The 27,496-nt window shown below is 46.2% G+C and overlaps 1 protein-coding gene across 6 annotated transcripts in view; it reads right to left on the bottom strand.

The window, feature by feature from the left end:
* Nucleotides 1-27,496, bottom strand: part of NPAS2 (neuronal PAS domain protein 2) — a 176,471-nt gene that overhangs the window by 41,283 nt on the left and 107,692 nt on the right. For all 6 annotated transcript variants that reach the window (XM_004031512.5, XM_063695622.1, XM_063695623.1 and 3 more), the window contains exons 4-7: nucleotides 22,496-22,587; nucleotides 17,675-17,764; nucleotides 7,194-7,314; nucleotides 6,070-6,183 (exon numbers count right to left, since the gene is read on the bottom strand). In XM_004031512.5, the coding sequence (XP_004031560.3) occupies nucleotides 6,070-6,183; nucleotides 7,194-7,314; nucleotides 17,675-17,764; nucleotides 22,496-22,587 (417 nt within the window). The remainder of the gene's footprint in view (nucleotides 1-6,069; nucleotides 6,184-7,193; nucleotides 7,315-17,674; nucleotides 17,765-22,495; nucleotides 22,588-27,496) is intronic.

The following is a 27,496-nucleotide window of genomic DNA, read 5'->3' as shown; positions in this document are numbered from 1 at the left end:
CCCAAAGTGTATTGTGGAGCTGGTCGAGGAGACAGCTCTGTTAGCTCCTAGGGAAGCTCTCTAAGCCTCAAGTCTGGTCTGAACCCTGCTCTGCCCTCCACCAGCTGTGTCCCGGGGCCAAGATCAATCCTCACTTTAGGTCAACCTATTTTTATCCGCTGCTTATTTATGTGCTGGGTTAGGACCATGCTAGGCCCAGGAAGCGGGTACAGTAAGGGTCGCTGTCCTTCCCATTCCATTATTTATACATATATATATAAAAAGGACAGGCATCAAATAAGAATGTACCATGTAACACTCCACCAACTAAACTGCCCAGCAGAAATGCTAAGACTTTTCACAGTAATGGACCAAGGTGGGTTTCCTAAATAGTTCATTAAGGTGTGAGCAAGTGTCCTATAAAAATACAACAGATAGGCCAAGGTGGGATCACCTGAGGTCAGGAGTTTGAGACCACCCTGGCAAACATGACGAAACCCCGTCTCTACTAAAAATACAAAAATTAGCCAGGCATCGTGGCACATGCCTGTGATCCCAGCTACTTGGGATGCTGAGGCAGGAGAATCGCTTGAACCCTGGAGGCAGAGGTTCCAGTGAGCCGAGATCACGCCACTACACTCCAACCTGGGTGACAGAGCGAGACTCCGTCTCAAAAAAAACGAAAAAAAAAAAAAACCAACAAAAAAATGATGTTAGTGGTCATTTTTCTTCTACACATATTACATATTATTATTAATATTACATCTTATTTTTTCAACTGTCACCACACCTGGGAACTTGGAGAAGTCGTATGGGGAGGCTTGTGTAATAGCTATGTTTTCTAGTTTCTTTCTTTTTTTCTTTTTTTTTTTTTTTTGAGACACACTTTTACTATGTCACCCAGGCTGGAGTGCAGTGGCACAATCTCCTCTCACTGCAACCTCCGCCTCCCAGACTCAAGCAATTCATATGCCTCAGCCTCCCGAGTAGCTGGGATTACAGGCATGTGCCAACACACCCAGCTAATTTTTGTATTATTAGTAGAGACACAGTTTTGCCATGTTGGCCAGGCTGGTCTCAAACTCCTGACCTCAGGCAATCTGCCCGCCTCTGCCTCCCAAATTGCTGAGATTACAGGTGTGAGCCACCGTGCCTGGCCCACATTTTCTGGTTTCTGTTTTCGATGCTTTGACATCTGGGGCCTTGCTGGTGCTGGAGGGACTGCCTCTCCCAGGGTTAGCCAATTCCTAGGGAGGACAAACAACTCACCTTCCAGGTACCTTTCATATGCAAAGCAACCCACCTAAAGCCCACACCCCAACCAGGTCCTTCAGGCTCTCATGTCCTGGGCCCTGTCCCCTGCCTTAACCAATCCCCGGGCAGGCACCAGATAATTAGGGACAGCTCCTCCCTCCCAGATCCCACTACACTTATTCATACTACTCTCTCTCACCCATTCTTTCTCTTGGAATCTACAATAAAGGTTCCCTCGGACTCCTGACCAACCCCGATGCTTCTCTGTGTGGCCCTGCATGGTGGGCCATGTGTGCCTCCTGTTCCCAGGGACCTGAGAGCATGAACCTTTCCCTTCATGACAGTCATTTCCATGACTGTGTGTCTTTGTGTTTGATTAAAACACATCTTGGGTGCCCTTCACACAGCCTGGCATGTGGGTGCAGGGCATCTGACAGGCACAGGCATTGTAGGCATCATGGACCAGCAGAATGCCAGGAGGCCGGAGCGGGCCTGTGTCTGTGTGTTTCATTCCGACACTGATGTGTGAAAGGCAGCAGGCACTGGGGTGAAGAGTGTGGGCTCCGGGTTAGAGGGTCTGGGTGTGAATGTGGGCCCCCGACGTCCCACTCACACATCATAGATGCAACCCTTCTACGTGTCCATTTCCTCCTCTGTGAAGATGGGATGATGCCATAAACCACCTCAAAAGGCTGTGGCGAGGATTACATGATCAATGCAAAGCCTGAGCTCTGGGCTGGGTGCTTAGAAAGCACTCCTAGGGTGAGCTTTTTTTGTTACCTCATTGTTCAATGTTTATTCAGAAGTAAACCTATGAAGTCAAATTTGAGTTCTTATATTAAAGCATATCTCACAGGTCACGATGGTTAAATGTTGGCAATTTTATAGGGTGTTTTTTTGTTTTGTTTTGTTTTTTGAGATGGAGTTTCACTCTGTCACCCAGGCTGGAGTGCAGTGGCGTGATCTCGACTCACTGTAACCTCCACCTCCCGGGTTCAAGCCATTCTCCTGCCTCACCCTCCTGAGTAGCTGGGATTACAGGCTAATGCCACCACGCTCGGCTACTTCTTGTATTTTTAGTAGAGATGGGGTTTCGCCATGTTGGCCAGGCTGGTCTCAAACTCCTGACCTCAGGTGATCTCCCGCCTTGGCCTCCCAAAGGGCTGGGATTACAGGTGTGAGCCACTGCATCTGGCCTTTATAGGGTTTCATGTGAGAAATTCATTTGTCTCTGACAATTTTTGCTATTTTAATCCCAGTTAGAATGATATTTCACGTACTCCACAGTTACACGGGAACTCTTGTCTCAAGAAAGCCCCTTTAATGCTGGTTTGTAGAACAGACTCTGAACAGACACTCCGCACTCTTTCTTTTAAATTTGCCACGTTCAGTGCTGCGTGTTTACAGCAGTAATAGTTTCCAAAAAAAAAAAAAAAAAAACAAAAAAAACCTCACACATCATTTCCACACATTCTTTCAGGCAAACAAACACTATCTCAACCCACAGTGAAAGTAGAGCCCTGCTAGTTAAAAAAAAAAAAAAAAGTCCCAGGTATTCAGAATGAAGCCTGCCTATTTCCTTGAAATCCTCCAAGATGTGGTAAATGACAGGATGCTTCAAAAGGGATATTCAGCAGCATCTTAATGAGATCGTGGAAATGTAAATTCACAAAGGATACAACTGCTGCTCGCCAGCCAATCACAGGCTGGTTTTTTGTTGTTGTTTTTTTGTTTTTTTTTTTGAGACAAGAGTTTTGCTCTTGTTGCCCAGGCGGAGTGCAAATGGTGCAATCTCGGCTTACTGCAACTTCCACCTCCCAGGTTCAAGTAATTCTCCTGCCTCAGCCTCCCGAGTAGCTGGGATTACAGGCACCCGCCATCATGCCCGGCTAATTTTGTATTTTTAGTAGAGACGCGGTTTCTCCATGTTGGTCAGGCTGGTCTCGAATTCCCGACCTCAGGTGATCTGCCCGAAGTGTGTGCACTGTTGTCATGGGGCAAGAGGGAGCAGCATCCTATGATTCCCACAGTCTTGGTGCCCTGAGGGCCAGGGTGCCTTTGCCCTTTGCCCTCTGTGCACATGGCCACTGGGGTATGTTGCTATCACAGTAGCTGCCATTATGGCCAAAGCACATCTTTTTTTTTTTTTTTTTTTTTTTTTTTTGAGACAGAGTCTTGCTCTGTCGCCCAGGCTGGAGTGCAGTGGCACGATCTCGGCTCACTGCAAGCTCAGCCTCCCGGGTTCATGCCATTCTTCTGCCTCAGCCTCCCTAGTAGCTGGGACTACAGGCGCCCGCCACCACCACGCCCAGCTAATTTTTTGTATTTTTAGTAGAGATGGGGTTTCACCATGTTAGCCAGGACGGTCTCGATCTCCTGACCTCGTGATCCGCCCGCCTCAGCCTCCCAAAGTGCTGGGATTACAGGTGTGAGCCACCGCTCCTGGCCATCATTTTTTTAAAATTGTGGTAAAACACATATAACAAAGTTTGCCATCGTAACCATTTTGAAGTGCACAGTTCAGTAGGGCTAAGTACATTCACGCTGCTGTGCAACCATCCCACCATCCGCCTCAAGGACTCCTTTCATCCTGCAAAATTGAAACTCTGTCCCCATTTAGCAACTCCCATTTCCCCCTCCCTCCAGCCCCTGGCACTCACCATTCTACTTTCTGTCTCTATGAATTTGGCTATGGTACCTCATATAAGTAAAATCATACAATATTTGTCCTTTGCTGGTTGGCTTATTTCACTCAGCATAATGTCATCAAAGTTCTTCCATGTTGTAGAATGTCAGAATTTCCTTTCTTTTTAAGGCTGAATAATATTCCAGTGCATGTATATACCACACTTTCTTTATCCATTCATCCACTGATGGACACATGGGTTGCTTCCACCTTTTGGCTATTGTGAATAATGCTGCTATGAACACAGGCGTGCAAATATCTCTCAAGTCCCTGTCTTCCCTTCTTTTGCGTGCATACCCATAAGTAGAATTGCTGGATCACATGCTAGTTCTATGTTTAATCTTTTGAGGAACCAGTGCACACGTAAAGCAAATTCCAAATCACTGTTTACATTAACCCAATGATAAAGTTGTCTGGGAGGAAGGCCACTGCATTCTCCACAGAATGGCACTGGTATCACACTAGGACAGTGCTTTTCAAAGTCCACGGCCCCTGGAACCAGAACCCCACAGTACTCCCCAACGGCACATTCCTGGGTCCTACCCTCCCATCTCCTGAGCTAGACTCTTTAGGGCAAAGGCTGAGAGTCTGCATTTTAACAAGTTGCCTCACCCAAAGAACCGCTGTGCTAGGGTTAGTATGACGCTGGGTTCTCTACAAGGTGCCTCTTAGGTCAGTTTCTTTAACTGAGCAGCCCAACGAGAGCTTCCATTTACTTCTTTGTGTGGTTCATTAAACATTCATTTCATGAAGTTTAGACAAGCCTTTCAGATGAGTAGGATGAGGCATGGTTAGGCCTTGGCCTCATCTGACTTTGCCCAGATGTAGGGGCCCACCTGGGAGGATGAACTTCCCACCACTTCCGACCATCTTAAGCCCTGGATGGGTCTCTTCCCAGAAAGGCCTCCCAGTCGGCCAAGGAGCCCACCATCCAGGCATAAGCCCTGCATCCTGGACCTGAAAATCATGCTGGCAGGATCACACTAAAGGTTTAGCATCTAGTTGGAGCCTTTTAAACAAAGCATGTATATTTATGCAAATAACATACAACAAAGGACCATCTGAGGTAGAAGGAAAAATCCTGGTTAGATGTGAGGACTTGGTGCCATTACTTTGGCTGTTTCTAATAGAAACCCTGGGACTAATTTGACTGAGGGAATAGACCCACCACGTCCAGAGTGGAACAGCGGTCAAGAACGCAGCAGAAGTTAATGCTGTCATCATCTGCTCTCTGCATCTCCCCCTCATTTCTGCAGCTCATCTTTCTGTTTTTGTTTCCTTTGGTATTTTTCTCATTTCCTCTTTTTTCCCCCATTCCCTGTCAACGCTTTATTTTATTTTTTTTCCATCTTTGCTGCTTTATGAAATGTTAGCTGTTTCAAAGTTATTTGTTTTGTGTTGAGTTTGGAGGAGCCCAGAAAACAAAATGCAGGCCATGCTGAGCTCAGCCCATAACCAAGTTGGCTTAGGACTTGGTTTCTGAATTCCTGGCCTCAGGCCTGCATTTCCATTTTGCATGGTTCAAAAGTAAAAATAAGTGTTTTAGTCTAGTTCAGAGTTGTTGTCTCTGTAGCCAGAGTTTGGTTAATCAGGTAACCGGGTAATTTCAGAAAATAAGACTTTGCTACTTGGCTTATCCTGCTTGATAATTCATCCAATGCAGATTCCTGGCTCATTGTAAAATGACCCCTTTGCTGTGCATGAGGGCCACAGTGAGCAGAAGAGCTACGGACCAGGTCTACTAAAATACGCTCACAACAGTACTGCAGGGGGAGGGAAACAGTGTGGAAGGCAAGGTTATGGATCATCAAGTCACCACGAAGGCCTGTTCGGCAGAGCCTGTTCTTTATTCCCTGTACGTTGTTTCTCACAGTACAGAATTATTTCATCAGCCCGAAGATAAATAAGCGAATAATGTGTGTTTCAGTGGGACTGTGTGCACTGGCACAAACAGGTGTGGGAGTGTGTTCCTCTTGAATGGGAGAGAACATCGATGAGCACAAAAACACATCCTGGGAACTTGAAAATTCAAATGCAAATGTGAAAAGCACACGTTCTCCCTCCTCCTCCCTGGGCGATTCTTAATGCCCCCATGTGCACGTTTGCATGAGAAAAGACACTGTCACAATTATATGACAATTAAAGCTTACCATTGTTGTAAGAGCGAAAATTTCCTACAAATTTTATGTATTCATAAGTTGGAAATTCCTTTGGGTTCAAGCTGCCTCTGAGAAGATGGCAATAAAACTCTAAATCGCTGTCAGCTGGGCCGTTAAAGGAAGAAGAGGAGAGAAAGGGGTCGTGAGCATTGCACAGACTCTAAACAAGTAGCGTCTCTGTGAAAACTCTTTTGGGATTTAGTCTACACATGGCCAGGCTAGTTCTCTCACTACGACTGACTTCTGGACCTGGTTTGTAACCCTGCTGCACAGGGGTTTCCTTCCATAGTTCATAGATATTTTGCATTCCATACATGGACCCAATTAGTCTTAATTTGCTCCCAGATGTCTGTGGTTGGTAATGTCGGCACTGATTAGTTCCGGCTGTTTTCATATGGTATGTTAAAATAAAGCGGCTCATATAGAGCTGCTCCCTTTAATTTAATCTTTTTGCTTTGCTTTGAAGTAAAATCAGATGTACGACAGGACAGATTATTCATGGAAAATGGACTCAGGCTTGCACTGATGCAAGCAGCTTTGCTACCTCATGCAATTGTGTATGCTTCATTAAGTGACACGTGGTTCACGAGGCATCAAGGTTAGCCTTCTACCTAGGTTGCCAAATATTTTGATAAAAACTTCTGAATTCCACAGAACACAAAAATGTGTATAAATAACCAGGTGAGAGCCTCAGGAGGACAGAATTTGGATTTTTGACCTAATTATTCCATTTTCAGTTGGTTTCTTGATATTATATGAATTTAGCATCTTAGTATCCTCCACGATGAGCTGATTGTTCACTGATGTTTGCACTGTTTCTTACTAAAAGACTCTCATGTAAAAAAAAGAGAAATCTTATCATATACACAAAATAAATTATTATTCTTGAGTTCTCTGCTTTCAAATTTTCCACATAAAAGCCAAATGTCTTACATATTCCAAATTCCAGTTTTAGCTTTAAACCTAAAATATACCTCTAAGGATCTTGGAAATGTTCTGAGTCATGAGGAAAATTATTCTTAAAATTAGTTCTCCCTTCTTAATTCATTCTAACCTCCTTTCAAAAGCAAAATTCTTATCTTTCTAGCTTGTAAAACCAGAAAAATTAAACTTACATTTTAAGTATTCTGGGGAGGGGGAATCCGTCACAAGCATATGGGAAGAAAGGATTTTATAAACTTCTGAATGTTCTTGTTCTGGGAGGAAATTTAACAAATTCTGATCCATGACATCCGACTGAAAAAGAAAATAAAGGACAAAGGTACACCCTCAACGAAGATGAAAAACAGAAGCAAAAACAAAAACTGAACATTCACAACGCAGAACTGGTTTCTGAAATGGAAAGTTCAATATCTGATTTTCTGCGGACACTCAGTTTATCACTCCATTGTTTTAAATAGTAACCTGAAGGGCTGTATTTGTTCAAATGCATATGTGCTGTTGTCTGTGGGCCAAGGAGGGAACTAAGAGTGAAGTCAGACAAATGTAGGAAGGACTGAGTCCTCCTGTTGCTTGAGAAGTGCTGTTTGCTGACACTCCTGCGTTTTGGCTGGGGTAGCATGGCCCCTGTGCACGCCCAGTGCGAGGCCAATCATTGATTTAAATGGCTCCAAAGAGCCCACAGGGTTCCTTTCCTGACCCTTAGGGCAGCAAAGGGCTGCCAGTCTACTTCTTAAAGGTCTTTAAGTTATGGAACTGCACGTTTTCTTCTGAGTGCCTTGGCACTGTGGTTACAAAATAAATACAAGGTAGAGTTCAGATTGAGTGCTGTCCAATAGAACTGTCTGTGATGATGGAAATGGTCTGTAATCTGTGCTGCCCGTAACAGGAGCCACTAGCCACATGGTTACTGAGCACTTGAAACGTGGCTAGTGTGAACAAGGAACTGAATTTTAAATTCCTTTTTTTTTTTTTTTTTTTTTTTGAGACAGAGTGTTGCTCTTGTTGCCCAGGCTGGAGTGCAATGGTGTGATCTCGGCTCACTGCCAGCCTCCACCTTCCGGGTTCAAGCGATTCTCCTGCCTCAGCCTCCCAAGTAGCTGAAACTACAGGTGTTTGCCACCATGGCCGGCTAATTTTTTGTATTTTTAGTAGAGACGGGTTTCACCGTGTTGGCCAGGCTGGTCTTGAACTCCTGACCTCAGGTGATCCGCCCACCTCGGCCTCCCAAAGTGCTGGGATTACAGGCATGAGCCATCAAGCCTGGCCCATTTAATTTGAATTGAAATTTAAACAGCCACATGTAGCTAGTGGCTACCATATTGGATATACAGGTAGGAGCTCACAGTGGACCGAAGAGACAGGCACCTCTGTCTTCCTCAGTTTCCCTCAATAAACCCATCCACTCTCACAGCTTCAAACACAATCTGTATACACTTTCAGGTTTGAATATCCAGCCAACTCTCTCATGTGCCAGCCTCAGCCTTCCAACTGCCACTCAGGTGCTCCCTGGGGACCACAGATGAACACATGTCCTGAACATTGGCATTCTTTCCCACCCATATCATCTCCAACCCTTGTGTTTGCATCTCCATCAACAGTATCATCAGTTGGTCACCTGCCTGTCTCAGACACTCTGGTGGCACCTTTGTCTTCTCTCCTTCTCGTCTTTACCCTCAAACGAAACAGTGTCCATAGTACTGCCCATTTTCCTCCCTCAAATTCTCTGCTCCATTCACTTCTATTTCTCCAGCTTCCACCCTAGTCCAGACCCCCATCCTCTCTTGCCTGGGAATGATTTGGCCAAACTGGTCTTCCCACATCCACTTTAGTGCCTGTGCACTTTGTTCTCCATCAGCAGTCAGAGGAGCCTCACATCAGATCAAGTCACAACTGTCCCTTGGCTTCCGACTGCTCCAGGAACAAAGCCTCAACTGCTCAATACAATTTCACGGCTCTTCACAGCTCAGCCTCTGCCTCTCCCAGCTCCCAGCACTTCTCTAATCCTTCTGAGCCTTTTTTCCTCCAGTTTGCCTTCTGTTCTCCCCGAGCCTCACCTGGGCTGTTCCCTCAGGCAGGAACATGCTGCACCCTCCCCTTGTGTTTAACGAAGCCCTGTGCAACCTTCAGGTCCCTGCTTTGAAGTCACTTCCTCTGAGAAAGCCTCAGGTGACACCCTCCACCCCCACTGATGATTTAAGGGGCTCTGAGGGGACAATGACCCCCTTGATGGGACATCAGGTGACATGGCAAGGCGTGAGAGCTCAGAGCCCAGGCTTGAAAGCAGGTTCTACCCCTCCATGCTGCATTTTCCTCAGTTGCAAGATGAGGAAACCATGAAGGTTCCAAGAGCTCACCTGCCTCCACTGCTGATAAAACAGCACGTGGCAGACATTCAATAATGCCAAGTGCGATTAGGCACTGAATGACCAGTTACAGAATGACTACAAGGGCACCTGCACCACAGCAACGTTTTCCTGTACAGCTATGTGCTGACTTGTGCATTCCGCCTCCCTCTCTCCAACAGGAGCTTCAGGAGAGCAGGGCCCAGTGCCTTGTTCACCATCACATCCCTGATGTCCAAGATGGTGACTGAACTGACCAGCTGAAAGAATGGCGTGGCCAGCACTATGACAGGCATTAAAACAAGGTGCCCGGAGAACACTGCGGATGGTGTGCTGCCTCCACAATGGGGAACAATTTCCAGAGGGAGGAATCCTTGAGTGGGAACCAGGGGACAAGACAGTGTCTGCCAGACAGGGTGGGAAGGTGCTCCAGCCAGGGGGCTCAGCATGCACAGAGGCATAAGGTGGGTACCCTGACAGCACTGCAGGAAGGTGGGAACAGGGAGGGCGAGAAGCCATGAGAGAGGAGGTTGCACAGGGAAACAGGGCCCAGATGAGAGAGGCCTTGGAGGAGCCAGGGCTCGACCCTGTGCCAGGAGGAGCCATGAAGAACCTGAAGGAAGGGGGCAGCAGAACTGCTCGTGCATTTTAAAGAGATCCTGCTTGTAGTCTGGAAGGAGAGAACACTGGAAGTCAGGCTGGAGATGGCCAGGGTCCCAACAGAGACAGGGGAAGGAGTGGAGAGGAGCAGACAGAGTCCCAGGCAACTCATCAATATCGTAGTCCAAACAATATTTGCTGAGGGCTGCCATGTGCCAGCCGCTGTTGGGCATGGGGAAGACATGTTGGGAAGCAGGCAGAGCCCCTCCCTGCCTGCAGTCAGTGTTCCGGTGGGTGTGAGGACAGTGGACACAGCTTGGTGGCTGATCGGAGGACAGGAGGAGGGAAAAGAAGGACTCAGCATGGCTTTCAGGCTCTGGCTCGGACGCACCGGTCTTTATCTTTATGGACGAAACTCTACCAGGATCCTCTCTCGTCTATGCTACCATTTCTCATTCTGGCTTTCTCCAAGTTTCTTCGGATGTTCCTGGTTTTATTTTAAGCCCATTCTCTCTAGTTTTTTTAGAAGATGACTCATGTTCACAGATGACAGTAGTCTTTCTTCATAAAGATATTTCAAATACTTGAAAATGAAAACTAAGTGACTCCATGGCCTCTTCTTGGAGGGCTCCATCTGAAGCCACTTCCCCTGACGGTGGGTGTGGCAGAGAGCAAGGCTGAGTGGCTGCCTGGCCGGGTCACCTGTGTGAGAGAACTTTACTGATACAGGTCCGAGGGCCAATATCAGGACACGGGTTCTGCACAGAATAAAGACGAATGCTGGATGCAAGTAGGGGCAGGTATGATATGTGGGAGGTTGCGAGGATGGTGAATTAACACACAGAAAGGGCCCCAGACTGTGCTTGGCTCTTGCATGTATTTGCTAGTACATTGCTATTATGCTACTTCCACATGCTGAAAACCAACACAAACAATGATAACTTGAAATTTTTAACCCTAGTGCTTACAGGGGAGAAAATTACATCTGCAGTTGAACGGTCCCTTGAATGAGCTGAGTTCTGTTTATTAAAATAATAGCAATTATGGAGACAAGGGAGGGAATGTGCCATCCACAGCCGTCTTCACAGCCGAGTCCCACGATCGGGAAGGTCACCTGCCTGTGGAGGTGGGCAGTCCTCTCTCCCAACTGCCTGACGGGCCTTGAACCAGCAGCACCAGTGCAGGGACACCCAGCTACGTTAAATGAGCCTGTACTAAAAGCACACTGAGGCTGAGCTGGAAGTGGGCTGGATGGACACTTCCTCCCAGAGTGTCCCTGAGGCGCTCTGGCAGTTTTGGCTTGAGATCTGTGCTGGCTGCAGTGAGAAGAGGCAATGGTGAGCAGCCCTGGAGAAACTTCACCTTGAGAAAAGAACGGCTTAAGAGAAGTCACTGGGGCCTTGGTCTCCCTAAAGGTCCAGGAAGTTAGAGGCATATTTGATCCACTTAGATTCAGTTTAGATTCAAAGTCAAACTCACGGCCATATGGTTAAGCTTTCAGAAGGTAGTGTAGAGAACGGCTTTGACTTTGTAATAGTAAGAATTAATTGAGATATAAAAGGTACCAATTATACAGAAAGAATCTCTGTTCATCAAAATGCCCTAAAAAAGGGGGAAAGGTAAGCCACAAAGTGAGAGAGGATATTTGCATACGTCTGTGGTATGGCCCAAAATTAAGGTTCTAAATTATATGCTGTCTTGGCATCTGGTAAAATCGGAAGGGCCTCAAATGGCCTAACTGCAGGTTCCCTCCCCACACAGACCCATGGATGAGGTCCCCCAGCCAAGCCCCTCCCTCTTATCATGGGGACAGGTACAGTTTCTGCTCATCCCTGAGTAGCAGGTTGTGGAATTATTCAAACATGTCAATCACGTCCTCCTGTGGGGACCAGGGGTCACCTCACTCTCTTCTTACTGCACAGCCTGCTTCCCATAGCCCCTGCTGGTTCACTCTTTTCCCACGTGCAGCCCCCTGTGGCCCTGTGTGGTCCTCATCTGGGCTGTGAGTATCTGTGACTAATTAACTGCTGTTGGCCTCATCCAGTGTCAGCTGTGGAGTGTTCAGACATCCACGTTACCCTAGGGTGGGGTGAATGAGAGGCAATTAAAACAATACCTGCCCACAACTTGTGTCCAGATCACGGAAAGAAAGCCTACTCATAATTGCAAGAAAAAACCCAATCAAAGAGGATGTCCAAATACTTGAGCAAGTAATTCGGAAAAGATGAAATCTAAATGGTTGACAAACATATAAAGAGACACTCAATCTCATTGGTAATCAAGAGAAAAGCAAAGTACAACTCCATGAGACACCTTCATGTACCAGACTGACAAAAACAAGAAGTCTGACAATGCCAAGTTCTGATGCCACAGCACTGCGACGTCTCCACCTTGCTGGTGTGGGGCAAACTGGTGCCATCGCTATGGCATCATTCTGGTGTTACTTAGTAAAGGTGGAGGCAGAACTTCCCTCAACCCAGCCATTCTACATCTAGTCAGTTCTCCAGGGATGCTTGCAAACGTTCATCAGGAAACACTACAGGATGTTCATGGAAGCACCTTCCAAGAATCCCTAACTGGGATGAATGCAGGAATTGCAGCACATTCCTACGATGGAACACACCCAGCAATAAGAAGAGCCCACAGCAGCTACATCTGCCAGTGTGAGGCAGATGCGAAGCACAAACGATGTTGAGCAAAAGGAGAAGTCACAAGAGTCCATTTTCAATGATTCCATTTATACACAGTGAAACAAAAGGCGATACTAACTTAAGAGTTTAGCAGTGAAGTCAAAGTTGGTGAAACTACAAAGGAAAACAAGCAAACAATGACCTTAAAAGTCAGGAAAATGGTTGCCTCCAAGTGGAAGGTGGGGGTGTGATGAAAAAGGGGCAGACAGGAGCTTCTGTGGTCCCAGCCGTGTTCTATTTCTTCACCTCAGTGACAGCTGCATGTATGTTCACTTGACCAATTTAATACTGAACATACGTTTTATACACACATCTGTATTTATGGTATATAAAAATCAAAAGGCATAAAAAAAATCTAACTAGAGGCCTGGAATCTTTTAATCCATGATCAACTCCAAGCTGCCGCTGCACCTGTCAGGGCTCTGCTCCGACCCGGAGACACCTCTGACAAAATGATGTGGATCAATCAGGTGGGAGCTTCCAGCAGGTGAGGGCAGGGTGGGGTGGGAAGGGCAGAGGGATGCTTCCAGAAAAGGTGTCTCATGGCCTTGGCCTTGCTGCTGTGTTTTGTGGTAACACAGGCCAGGGGCTTTGGCTTTCCTTTCCTGGGATCTCCTCCTGCTGTGCCCCTGCCACAGGAACTTGGCTCCATATCTCATTCTGGTCTTGTATTTTCTTCTCGCTGGGGCTTGTACCTGGCGAGCCAGCATGATACAGAAGTATTTTCTGGCCTGCAGATTTCTCCAGTTTTATGAACACTTGTGCCTTGTTTTCTTTGGGGAAGGTAGGGTTATCCATGCACATAGTTCTCACATCCAAGGCACTCCCCACCCGTGCCAAGCTGCTTGCAGTTGCTCATAACCCCAGTTATGAATTCATTCCCTCGTTCAATGAACACTTAGGCACATGGCAAATGTTCAGGGCTGGGGATATGATGTCTGCCTTAAGAGCTTAGCACGATCCAGCTCATTAGGCAACACTGCATCCAGGAACAAATCAGAAAGTAACCCAGGAAGCTAACTTTCAAAACGTCAAATAAAAGCCCAAACAGGAAACACAGATTATGCCTACTTTTGGTCTCTCATTTGGTTCTGCCTCAGCCGTACTCTTTCCCCATTCTGTCCAAGGCACGTGACTCATGCCCCTTGGATCTCTCCCGCAAGGTTTTCATTCCAGAGGCTCCCGTGAGCCCTTGGCCTCCGTTGTATGCACGTCTGTCTTGCTCATGTTCCTTGCCTGTGTCAATTCTAGACACCAAAATGTGCTGGTGCTGCCACTACTGAACAATTCTATTATTGTTATTTTTTTTTTGAGCCAGGTCTCACTCTGTCACCCTGGCTGAGGTGCAGTGGCGTGATCTTGGCTCACTGCAACCTCCTCCTCCCAGGCTCAAGCGATTCTCCCACCTCAACCTCTCAAGTAGCTGAGACTACAGGCATGCGCCACCACACCTGACCAGTTTTTGGATTTTTTGTAGAGACGGGTGTTGCTGAGTTACTTAGGCTAGTCTTGGACTCCTGACCTCAAGTGATCCACCCAGCTCAGTCTCCCAAAGTGCAGAGATTACAGGCGACTGCGCCTGCCAGTTCTCATCTTAAAATCACTTTCACTTTGAGCTATTTTATTCTCTTTTTTCTCCGCCAATTTGGTAAAGAAAGTTCTAGGCTATTTCATCAGAAATTGCTGTACAAAAATCTATCACATGAGCTTCTGTTACATCTGAGATGTTGGCAGTGTGAAGGAAACAGAGAGAGACTTGAAGCCCCACAGCCTGAGAAGTGGGAAGGAATTCTGGCTGCTCTCATCCCCCTTACAATGGCTCTCCAATCCCCAGTCACACAAAGGGCATGGGAGGGGACCCCGGCAGGCCAGCCTGTGCTTGGTGTGACACCAAGAGGGGCGTTGCTGCTGGGGCCCACAGCCTCCTGCCCCCTGGCTACCCTGTGTCCCGACCTCCACCTCGAGAGCCGCCTCTTCTTCGAGGACTGACCACCACCTCTCAGCTCCTCATTCTCCCTTTCTGAGCCCCATACCCTGAGAACATTCAGCTTTACTGTGTCCTGTATAGGATTCTGAGGAGTGGTTAAGCACCAAGCTCTGGAGCCAAAGTGCCTGAATGCAAATCCCAGCTCTTCACTGTCTGGCTGTGGAACCTTGGGTAAATTATTCAATCTCTCTGTGCCTCAGTTTCATCATCTGTGAACTGGGTAACTATGTACTTCATAGGATCCATAAGGATAAGGAGAGCAAATATAATACAGCCTCGCTCTGGGCCAGGCACGGTTCTATGCGCCTACACATATTAACGCATGTGAGTGACTCTTAATGGTGCCTGCTACATTGTAAGTGCTCAGTGTTAGTCACCCAAGGTTTAATGCGTAAAATCTCTCAACAAAATTGCAAACGGAAAGACAATCTCGCAAGTTTTGAAATGTTGCATCATCTGTGGAAAGGCCTGGGCTCACAAGGAGTGATATTTAATAGTTAAGTATGCATCTAAGTAAACCAAACCAAAATCAGAATTCCTAAATTATGACCCAAATCCTGGGCACCAGAAAGACACCAGAGCAGAGTGGTGACCAGCCTGGGTTCTGCAGTCAGCTACCCCCGGGGTAAGCCTCGCTCTGCCTCTCACTGCCTGGGCCACTGGGGCTTCCTCCCCATAGAGGTCTGACTCCCAGATCCGCTCCTCTGCCCAACCAGCTGTATGCTGATTGCACCAGGGAAGTTTCCATCCTCAGCAGCCTTTGCCTACCCACTTGCAAAGGAGGATCCTGGTGAAAACTGGATAATGAAAGCTGAAAGTAAATTGCAGTTAAATTTGGGGACTGCCTGGCCCAGGCTCACCTGCACCAGGGAGTTGAGGGCTGACTCACTGTATGTGTCTGGGCATGGGTATATATACAGAGTCTTAGTTTGCATTCAAGTAGGTCCAGCATTGATAAATTAGAGTCGGGTCATTTCTGGCCCTTGTAGAGTTAGAAAATAATTTATGAAAGTGGTCCTAAATTGCTCCATAATTTCAAGTCAGAAGAATTTCCCTCTTACTTTCTAAGTCCCGTCTGCCACGTACAGCAACTGGGTCATCAGATAATTACAAGAGCATAAAGCAGAACAGTGCAAATACTGTTTACCCAAACAGTTCTGGCTCCTGTCTCATTCCCAGGTCAATAAGCAGGCCACGTGTGGTTGCTTTCGGTCAGTGCCTACGACTGCCGAGCCCTTGCCATTCAATACAAAACACAAGCGCCCTCCAAAGAATACCCCAGCTCCTCTTCTGTCCTCAGACACCCTCAGATCAGCCCAGCTTCTCTGGGGTGATGATGGGGATCACTTCTGTATTCATGGTGTCAGCCCCATCACTAGCTTCCTGGCCAGAGATGAAAATCAAGGTGCAGCTGCACCCTCAGCTTCCTCCTTCAGGCTGAGTGAGGATGAGCCACTTCTGATGGCTATCAAGAGGAGAGAGCCCCCCAGCTCCCCACCACCAGCCTGATGTACCCTCGTTTTAGGAAATGGGCTGGAACACAAAGGGGAGACAGATTAGGTTAGATTAGGGCTTAATGGGAAGGCATCTGCTTAGCAACATAAAAAATGCTTTTGTGGGCCACGGCTCAGTGAATGCAAAGAAAAATGTAGGCAGTGGTTTCCATCTGCACACAGCATCATTTGCACTAATAGTGGGATAAGGGAGTGGCTTCCAGGGAAAGGTATGACCCAGGATGATGTGGAGCCCTGGGCTGTGAGCAGAGCTGGGCTCATCACCCCAAGGCAGATGGAAGCTGCCCATGGAACAAGGCCACGCTGTTCCCTGGGCAGGGGCAGCTAAGGAGAGGGAACCACGGTCCTCCAGCATCATCCTGGCCCAAGCTTTCCTATGTGTGAACCCAGGGCAAGCCTTCCTCTTTTCGTCACATAAACTGGCCGCCCATCCATGGATGAGCAGGGGTAGGGGGTGGTGGGGAAGGTTTTGGCTGGGCTCATTGGGAGGAGAGCAGAGAGAGGACATTTTTTTCTTGTCCATCACATGTGCTGCTCCTGGTACAGCTGTCATTCACAATGATGCTGCGTGAAGATTGAAGCTGCCGCCTAGGAACAGGAACAGGCAATGGTGTGGCAGGAGATGGAAGCCTGGCCAGATGCCCATGAGGGAGGCTCAACGGTGGGTCCTCCACCAGCCAGGTGCAGACCCGTGAGTCACTTCATCCTGTGTCAGGGGTTACCAGAGAGCCAGCAAGGCTTATGCAGAGAGGAGGGAGGCAGGGAGGAAGGAAGGGAGGGAGCGAGGGAGGGAGGAAATGGGGGAGGGAGGGAAGGAGGGAGGAGGGAATAAAAAGGGAAGGAAAGGAGGGAAAGAGTGGGGAGGGACATCTGTCAGGGCCTGTGACCATACCACAGCCCCTTCTGCCACCTTGGAGCTTCCATCGTGCACTTCTGGAATGCAAAGCCGACCCTCTCCTGGTCCACCCAGACACTCCTCACTCCCCAAGGTCTTCCAAGACATCAGTCTTCCCAAAGCAGTTCAACTCCCAGGAACCGGCCCTGCTGCCAAACCCTTACCACCACTAAGTGTTGCTACCCACTTGCAACCTCAGACATGTCCCAAGTAAGCCCCAAACCATGTTTCAACCCAAGCCATCTGTTGTCCTCTCCCTTGATCAGCTGTCAGGTGACCCTGGATGTCTGTCAGCCTCCATGATGGCTCCGAGCTCCACTAACAGTGCTGTGACTCTCTCATCAGTCCCCATTTCTGACCCAGAAAAAGAATCTGTAGCCACATCTCCCACTCCAGGCCTTGCCTGTTCCAGGATGGCACACGCCTGCATCTGCCCTTTTCCTGGAAGGCTCCTGGGACCTTGACCTCAGCCTGGTCCTGTCCCCAAAACGCAGCAGTCCTTTACCCTCCACCCCCTTCTCACCTGCAGCCCCCGACACCTGCACCACCTTCCATCTGAGATCTAATGATTCTCAACAGAAACATGATAACGTGAACCGGTAAAGGCCATTGGAGTGGAAACTCACCGGTAAATGCCCAAGGAGAGGCGTGATACTGTCAGAGACATAGATGATGCTGCCGTCTGTTGTCACTGCGATAATGAAGCCATCTAATGCCTGTGGAAAATGCAACATTTGAAAGCTCCTTAGCAATGCGTTTATGGAGGAGCATGTCACTGAAGCAGAGGACACTATTTTAGGACACTGGCTTTGTTTTATAATCCTCAGAATATTTCCATGAATAACCTCACGGCACTTCTTGGCCTTCCACAGAGGACAGCTTCTTACAGAGAATGTGTCTGGCCCAGGAAAAGCGTTTGCAAAAGCACTACAGGATCAGTGAAAAATGTGACCTAGTGGCATAATCAAATAACATTTAGCCATGGAAATTCCCTAAGTAGGTTTAATGATAAGCATATTATTAGCCTGATTCAGAAATACCACCCTTGCCATTAGAAAACATCAGCCATAGTTTATGGTTCCCATCTCCCTACCCCTGCCATCACTTTGAGTTCAATGGTAAACATTTGCCCTGATAAAGATATCAGACCTGACAGATGCATTAAAAACAGAAAGTGTGCCTGTTGGCCAAGGCAGGCCTCTGCTCACATTCATTGCCACAAGAGAAATGCCCACTGAAGGGACTGTTTATAAAGAACATTCACATTACTCTACAGGGCTGGGTGGGTGTGGGGGTTGTGTAACTCAACTGGATCCATAAGCATTTCAGAATGTCTGAAAAATCCATGCATTTGAAAGTCTCTACTGAGTGCCTACTCTATGCTGGGCACACTGTCCTGGGTGCTTGTGATATAACAGTTTGAAGGTGGGCAATGCTTTCTCATAAAGCAGACACTTTTGCTCATGGTTTTTTTTTTTGTTTGTTTGTTTTTTTGAGATGGAGTCTCACTGCCACCCAGGCTGGAGTGCAGTGGCACGATCTCGGCTCACTGCAACCTCTGCTTCCCAGGTTCAAGCGATTCTCCTGCCTCAGTGTCCCGAGTAGCTGGGATTACAGGCACATGCCACCAGGCCCAACTAATTTTTGTATTTTTAGTAGAGAAAGGGTTTCACCATGTTGGCCAGGCTGGTCTTGAACTCCTGTCCTCAAGTGATCCATCTGCCTCAGCCTCCCAAAGTGCTGGGATTACAGGTGTGAGCCACTGCGCCTGGCCACTTTTGCTGGTTTTAGATTGTTTATTGGGATTTCTTTTTGTGTGGATGCTTGCAATGCTTACACAAGATGTATCTGACAGTTGATTTCTAAAATAAAGACGGCATAATTCAGCAGAGAATAGGATCACAGTGGCAACTGGCTGTCTAGGGTGTGCCAGTGAAGGGGAGGAGACTAGAAATGAAGCCTACCTCTCCAGAAAGCAAGTCTTTGAGGGAACAATAGCTCAGGGAGACTTTTACTGGAAACTTGTCACTGTCGGTTCACTGACTTTTTCTTTGACTATCTTCCCCGAATCTGGACATTTTTCTGCTTACGAAAAAAAGTGAAATATGTGCTTAGAAAGCTCTGGAAACATGTTGCATGCACTCAACTAGATGGTCACGTGATGTCTGAGAATCTGTGTGGACAATTCATTCCTTCACGTTAGAAGGGTGTGGCTGACGTGCATGGCAGCGGGAACCCAGAAGAGGCCATGAGCAGTGCATGAAGTGCACCTTTATACCACGCCGAAAGGCGAAAGAGTTCTTTTCACCAGGAAAATTAACACTAGACTCATTTATTATTTTACACTGACAGCTGGTAGGATTCAGACTGAAAAACAGATTCAAGTACGTTTCTTAAATGGACCTCATCCTCTTGGATGACATCAGTGGTTCTCAACTGGGGGCAATTTTGGTAATGTCTGGAGGCATTTTTGATTGTCACCACTGGAGTGGGTGACTTTGGCATCTAGTGCTGCCAAACATCCTGTAATATGCAGGAGAGCCCCCATGATGAAGAACTACCAGGTCCAAAATGACCATAGTGCAAGATTGAGAAATGCTGGGTTAGATTTGAGTTACAGTAAACGAAGAAGTACATCCCAGTAACTTTTCCTTCCCAGGTATTTTTCTAAAAATGTTTTAAAGTCATCTATGAAGCCCTCTAGGAGGTGAATTTTTTTAAGGGGTAAGGGCATTGTTGATGACATCAGTGAGGCTTTTCTGGAAAAAGCAGATTGGAAAGCTGGGAAAAGCAAGGGCAGTGCAAATCGTCTTGCACAGTGAGCCCATGTCCCTCCTGAATGTCTAAAGCAAGCGGGTGTTAAAAAGCTGAAGGTATTTATAGACGGGAGATAACTTTCATCAGCTCATTGGCATTTCCATCAACTCTATGAGAACTGCACTGAGTCACTGCTTTAAGAAAGCTCGCTGTGGTTCTGGAAGTCCCATCAGTAGCATCCGAAAGGGATTCAACAGCAAGTGATTGCAAAGTGCTATGCCCCTATCCATGGAAGGGTGATTTTGACTGGGGTGTTTCCAAAGGTGCCATAATGGCCCAGAATTTTCTAACCGCCACACATTAGAGGGAAATGAAACCTTCCCTTTCTGCGAATTCCTGAATCAGATGGAACATTTCTTGTGTTCTTTGGGACAACCTCTGGGCTAAGAGAAGAGATTGCTTTTCTGATTAAAATTCAGAAATTCCACAAGCTCCCTATTCCGCAGGCCACAGGCACTTTGGCTCCTTTTGAGTGCAACTGCTCCAATGCTGGTAGCCACAGTCTTTGCCAGCTGATACTTTACCAGCTTGGCTGGTCTGCAGCCAGGTCAATTTTGTTTTTTCAAACTTCACAGCTATGTGAGTCCTCCTGGAGTCTGGTTTTGTGCCTCTTAGAGAGAAGAGGGAAGAAGACGGGAGTCACATCTGGAGGGCATTAGCAGTTCCCTAGGGACATGATGGGTTATCTCCTGGGCTCTGTCCTCGTTTTAGAAAGGGAACATCCTGGCCACTAAGACATGGCACCTGGATTCTTCACAGTCTCTGAAATGGCTCTGAAAAAAACAGAGGGATGGGCAGCTGGAGAGAGACCCATGCTATGGGAAGGTTGCACTGGACAATGGTGACATCACCGTGGGAGCTCCCCATCTCCCCCAACCACAGCTGGGGCTCAGGCCATCAGGGAGGAGATGCTAGAAGGCTCCAGTCACTCAGCACTAGGTCTGTGTCTACTGAAGAGCAACAGGTTGGAAGAGAAGCCTGACACAGTCAGGGTCAACAGTACTAGTTGGTGGACTTCCCAGACCACTCACAGCTGCCATTCACCCAGAAGGCCTGCTGGTTGTGCAGGCTTAATTTGAGATCCAATTCATTCATCTAGCATGATTTCCTTTCCACCGGCTTCTAGGAGTCTACACCGGGAGCAAGGGAAAGTGCATAAAGACTATACAAATATCAATCTTCCTTGTCTAGAAATTCCAGTCTCCTGAATCTCAGTCCCGTCTTCTAGCCCCGAAATTTATTCATTTTTAACTTTACAAAAGCCCTATTTCCTCAAATACTTTTGATAGTTTGAAACTCACTGGGAAAAAAAAAAAGGTTGTGCTACAGGCTCTTAAAAAAAGGCTGCTGCTATAGGGTTATGTGTTTTAACTACTTTTCCATAAGAATTAAAAGATAAATCGATTTATGTAAATTAGCATAATGATACATTAATTCAACATTTCACAAGCTGCTTTAAATTTAACATACTTAAAAATGCATTGCTTCTGCAGAAAGTTCTGTATTTTCTTTAAATATAGTTCACATGTAGATTTAAGTATCTTTCATCTTATGCAAATGTTCATTAATGCGTTTACATTTCATAATATTTGGACATCTTCATTCTGGCATTTTCTTACTCCAGTACTTTCTGTTTTCTGCAAGCTAATCTATGTAAATTGAAGTTTACATCAGTCTTATATAGGCACATAAGATATGAGAGAGAAAGATTTATCCCCAGAAACCACTCTCCAAACACCCTGCCAGGAACCACTGGTCACAGCCAGCGTCTAACTTCCTTTTGCTGAGCTCATCTGTCCCAGTTTGCCTCCTCTTGGTTGCGGGCGTGGATATGTCATGCCTGGAGCTTTCTCTGACCCACTGCCATATCCATATACTTCAAAACTTATCCCCAGGTGAGAAGCCACAGCACGTTGGCAGTTGTTTCTGTAGAGGCTTATGCTTATCTGCATTGAGGAGTTTCACCCATATACAAATACATGATGTTGAGGAAAGGGACTCATTCAGATCAGCCAGGTTTTCACAAATACGGCCCTGTAGATGAGTAGGGGGCCTCTGACCCAGAGGGAGGAACATGAGCATCTCACTCAGCACAGAAAGGGCATGAGCTGGATGGGGAGGCACGGGATCCCTATGGCTGATATCCGTATGCCATGTGGATGTAACATGAGTTCAAGTTCAAAGCATATCTTAAAAAGACAACTTTTAATTTCAAAACGTGTTTCTACTAAGGGAAAAAATGTATAATCATAGCAGTCTAAAGAGAAAACTCTCTGAGTCAAATGACAGTGCAAGCTGATTCATCTTCCCTCTGTCCTTCTCCTCTCTCTACCTAGCTCGAACCCACCCTTCCTGGCTCCCCAGCAAGGTGTCCTCTGGTTGTGACACCATCAAGGGGCTCATCCTGTGGTCACTGTAGTGAAAACACGTGACCACATTCAATTTTGGGATTCTTGTTGACATGGCCCATAGGCAACAGCAGGCAGAGAGCCTCAGGGAGGTATCTGTTTCAAAGTCAAGTCTTCCCAGGATCAAGAACAGTAGTTTCCTTTGGGTACAGGGACTTATCTGCAACAAGTAGCTACATTTTAACTGGCAACTGTTTAAGCTATTTTGAAAGTGCATTTCACCTCCAACATCAGCTGGGTGAATTCTTCATTACTGAGGAATGAAGGCTTCCAGTCTTGCTGAATGTCACAGATTTCCGTTTGCGCTGAGACTTCTAGAAAAGAGACACAAATAAGCCTTTATATTCAATGGCACCTAGAAATTGGAATTAAAAAATGAAGCACATGTTACTTCTATGTAATTTTGTGTAAACTTCTGTGTAGTTTAATTTAAGAAGCCAGCAGAAGGAAATATGTTACCCTGATTTCCAAGGACTGGGAGCTTCGGATGTTCTCACCTCCCTTAATGAGGCTTTAGGGAGGTGCATCCCCCACCTTCTCTATGGCTGTGGTGCCTGCCCTTGCAGGTGGTACCATGGCCCTGAATGTCTACATGACGAACTCCATCGTCAACAGTTGGAATTAGGTAGTTACCACCTATGAAGGCAACAGGAACAAACACTGGGATGGTGTGACACCTTCATAAGTGGCTTCTTCATGGCCCAGGTGAAGCAAAACACTTCACAGACCTGGGATTTTAAAAATTCCAGAAACACCTAAGGCATGTGGAAAATAACTCACTGTGTTATACAGAAGGTACCATATTTTTCAGCATTTCCATTGCTGAAATACAGCGTGCTATACACATACACAGAATGTACTCTTCTCAAAACTTTTTGGGGTTAATCTATAGTTTATCCATTTCACAGAACTGCCTTGTACTGAAGACATTATGCGGATTTGTAAATTCAAATAGTCATTGGCCTACATGGGGCTCCTTAAATATTTTAGTTCTTCTGCATTTTTAAAGAATGTTTTGTTCTATTATTGAATTATTTCTGATAAGATAATTATAGGTGGCTCAAATGTAATATCAAATATGTTTGTTTTTCCTTCAGTTTATCCTCCATCTTAAACCAACATTTTGCTCCATTTCACTTAGTAAGAGGTTTCTTCAGAGATTATTTCCTTGGTGCTAGGAAAAATGTAAGAACATAAGACTCATAGCTCAGAGAATAAAACTAACCTGTTTAACAACTTCCTGGAGAATGCATATGGTCCAGGCAGATAATCCATCAACTTTAAGCCAGGAGAAAGATTTCAAGGCTCTCTCCTTTGTGCCTGTGTTTTTGATAATCTCTCTTATGTGGCGCATGAGGAATGCATTCTGCCATTTGAATGAATGAATCTGAGTGAATGCAGCAGCTACTCATGAACATAAGATGTAAAGAGCTGAGTTATGGCCAGGAGCGGTGGCTCACGCCTGTAATCCCAGCACTTTGGGAGGCCGAGATGGGCAGATCACGAGGTCAGGAGATCGAGACCATCCTGGCTAATGGTGAAACCCCGTCTCTACTAAAAATACAAAATATTAGCTGGGAGTGGTGGCAGGCTCCTGTAGTCCCAGCTCCTCGGGAGGCTGAGGCAGGAGAATGGCATAAATCCAGGAGGCAGAGCTTGCAGTGAGCCAAGATCGTGCCACCACACTCCAGCCTGGGTGACAGAGCAAGACTCCGTGTCAAAAAAAAAAAAAAAGAGCTGAGTTATGCGCGTCACCCTGTAAATCTCCACTTGTTCCAAAACCCAATGTTCCCAGCAGTGCTCGTCTCCACCAGGAAGATTCCTTCCTTCGAGATGTCAGAAAGAACGAGTTGCTGCTGCTGTTATACAAAATTGGATTTTTGTCTTTGTGAGTTTAAAGGGGCAGAAAAGAGCTGCTATGAGCCTTTGGTAATAGAACACTGGAAGAAACCCAGGAGAAGAAACCCAGGAGAGGAAACCGTGCTGGTGGTCAGGCAGCCAACGACACTGAGAGGGCCCCTGGAGGGAGGGCCGCGCTGTGGGGAAACGTCCAGTGCCGGGCCTCATATGCACATGGTGGAATGCAGCATGGGAAGCAGAGGCAGGTGCTACATGCACATCGTGGGCCAGAATCCGTTCTGTGGTGCTAGCTGAGGCAAGGAAGAGAGGGTGTAACTCCCAGTTCCTCAAACAGATGGTTGCCACAGTTCGACCACTTAGAAAAGAGAGGGACTGAAGATGTGCTATAATATTTAACCCCATAAATGCCTTTCCTCTTCTCCCCAATATGCACACTCATCTGTAAGACTCTTTTGACCACTAGGATCAAACTATAGACTAACTGTTTTTCTAGCAGAAGAGTCTTTATGGCAGCCCAAATTTCATTTAAATAGAGATCCATTCAACTTAATGGTGAAGGAAAATGAAATACCCATTTCTTTAAGTAATTTTTAGATCATTCTGTATGACTGGGTATTTTGTCAACGCTAGCATAATAACACTGAAAGCAGCCATCTCATTCACTTTGTATTTCAACAACTGAATTAGACTCCTTGGAAGTTAAAGTTCATTTCATGGCATATTAAAAAAATATGTTAGATACGATGTCTCGAATAGAGGAAAAAATGTTACACCGGGAAGTAAAATTCAGTGTTATGGTCAAAGTGGTTTCCAAATTTCAAGGGAAACAAAACCACCTGAGAGCCATTTTTGTAGGAAAACATTGTGATTAAGAGCCAACCCCCCAAATTCTACTCTGATATCACTTGTACCCATTTCCTAGAGTGCTCAACTCCCGACTGCTCCTGGTATATCTGAATAATAAGCAGTATATGTTTGGGATGTATGTGGTCAAATAAAAGCCTGGAAAATGGAGCAGAAATTCCACAGCTGTCCTGGGTAAATATTACCCTGTTCAATAGGGAAATTTCTCCTTGTTCTACAGCTCTCCCCACCTCACCTTCCATCCATGAAGACAGACACATTAAAGAAGTGTGAATGAGGAATGGGATTTAATGTTAGGAGAAAATTTCATTAAGTCAGCTTGAGACTCACTCAGCAAGAGGATAACGTGTAGGCCAGCCTGACCCACTAGAACATCTAGATGGATGTACATAAGGATGTCCAATATGTCCTGCTATTTACAGACTTTAGGGATTTCTCTCTTATAATAGCTACTGTTACGAAAGTTTGCTACAAAGAATCATGATCAGATTCTCATTTTGATTTGGATTACTTCAGAGAGAATAAGTGTACAGTTCAGGATTAAAATTCATTTCCCAAGCTGAGAAAACAGCAATGCTGAAAGTTTATTGGGGAAAGAGCTAAATAATAACTACTTGGACCTAATCATCTTTCCTTACTTATCATGTGGTCTCCCTTTAGCATGACGGCAGGAAGCATGTTGAAGTTCAGTTCTTAACCCTCACTGCACACCGGAATCACCTGGGGGCCTTAAAAATGCTGATGCCTGGGCCTTACCTAGCCATCTGCTGGTGAAAGGCTCTCCACCCTCTACAACAAACAGCCCTGATTTGCAGTGTTTGCCCCTTTCTGTGGTGTAAATACGCCTACCATGGCTGATTTCAAGCTACCAACTTGATGTCAACTGGCTTGCAAAACTCCTGAAAAGTGAACAATCTTCTCTTGCAAGCTGGTATCCCATTGTGGTCCCACCCCTAGAGATCATGACATATTGGTCTGTGGGGGGTTACCTGGTAATATGTATTTTTCAAAAGCTCTTCAGGTGATTCAAATGTGCACACAAGGTTGAGAACCAGCAGTCTAAATGGACACATGCATGAACAGCTGGAGTGCAGCTGTGATATAAATAGCCGCAAGAAGCCCTGTAGATCACCCATTGTGGAGGAGCCTTAGAGTGTAGTGCTAAAAGGTTGGGCTCTGGAGACAGGTTGCCGGGTTTAGATTCCACATTTTCCTGGCTGTCTGACTTGGATGAGTGACTTGACCTTGTGTGTCTCATCTGTGCAATGGAACTAACTCAAAGTGCTGCCATGGGCCGGGCGCAGTGGCTCACGTCTGTGATCCCAGCACTTTGGGAGGCCAAGGTGGGCAGATCACTTGAGGCCAGGAGTTCGAGACCAGGCTGGCCAAAGTGGCAAAACCCCGTCTTCACTAAAAATACAAAAAATTAGCCAGGTGTGGTGGCACGTGTCTGTAATCCCAGCTACTTGGGAAGCTAAGGCAGGAGAATCGCTTGAACCTGGGAGGTGGAGGCTGCAGTAAGCTGAAATTGCACCACTGCACTCTAGCCTGGGTGACAGACCAAGACTCTGTCTCCCAAAAAAAAGTGCTGCCATGAAGAGGAGCTCTATGTAGAGGAGTTCCTGTATGTAGAGCTCTTAGAATATTGCCCAGCTCACAGCAAGCCCTGAATAGATGCTTACGGTCAGTATTCTCTACTCCGTTGCAGGTGCCTGCAGAGTTCATGTCCATTTGGACTGCAAGTAAAGGAAAGTGATTGCTTTGTTTTTTGCTTTAATCCAAGTTTTGCTCCAACAACTCTACTTCCCCAAAAAACGTACCATGAATTTTCTGCTTTATTTTGAATATGAAATCACAGAGATGAACGAGATCCTGGCATGATCCTCATTGTGTTTAAGCGGGTTGTGCGGAGTAGGCCTTCATCTTATGAAAAAGGCGAGCTGAAGCAGGCTCTCCCGGTATTTGGAGGCTGCATTTCTGCTGACTTATCCTTTCCAGGGCCCAGATTTGACAATTCTGTAATTCCACAGTGGACAGAGCCCGGCATAAATGTCAGGCTGATGAACTTGATCCCAGCTGTCCTATTTAACAGCTGTCCTGCTTCTCGGTGGCAATGACCTAGTTTGAGTAATTTGCACAAAATATCTTGGCAATCAAACCAACCTGCTATTTCACTTGGCTAAATCATTATTTAGGAAATATAACCATTTGATTAAATTATCAGGGCAATCAAATACTGCTGTAACACTTCGTTCCAATCCTGCTTGATTGGCCTTCCCTGACTTTTAACAAAAGCAATTAACATGTTCTTTACTCTCTCCTGGGCAGCTTTGGAAAAAATAATATGAGGATATATCATCACTGTCATATTTTTAATAGGTATATATGATCATCAAAGAAATAATAAAAGAATAAGAAGTATAATGAAACTTTCTGATGTCCCAGCCGCACCCTCTTTTATGAAATCATCTTGTCTAGGAAAATGTTCAGTGGAAGAGA

Source organism: Gorilla gorilla, chromosome 12, assembly GCF_029281585.2.
Source record: "Gorilla gorilla gorilla isolate KB3781 chromosome 12, NHGRI_mGorGor1-v2.1_pri, whole genome shotgun sequence".
NCBI lineage: Eukaryota > Metazoa > Chordata > Mammalia > Primates > Hominidae > Gorilla > Gorilla gorilla.
Note: the sequence above shows the minus strand (reverse complement) of the source record. Positions and strands in the feature narration are given on the sequence as shown.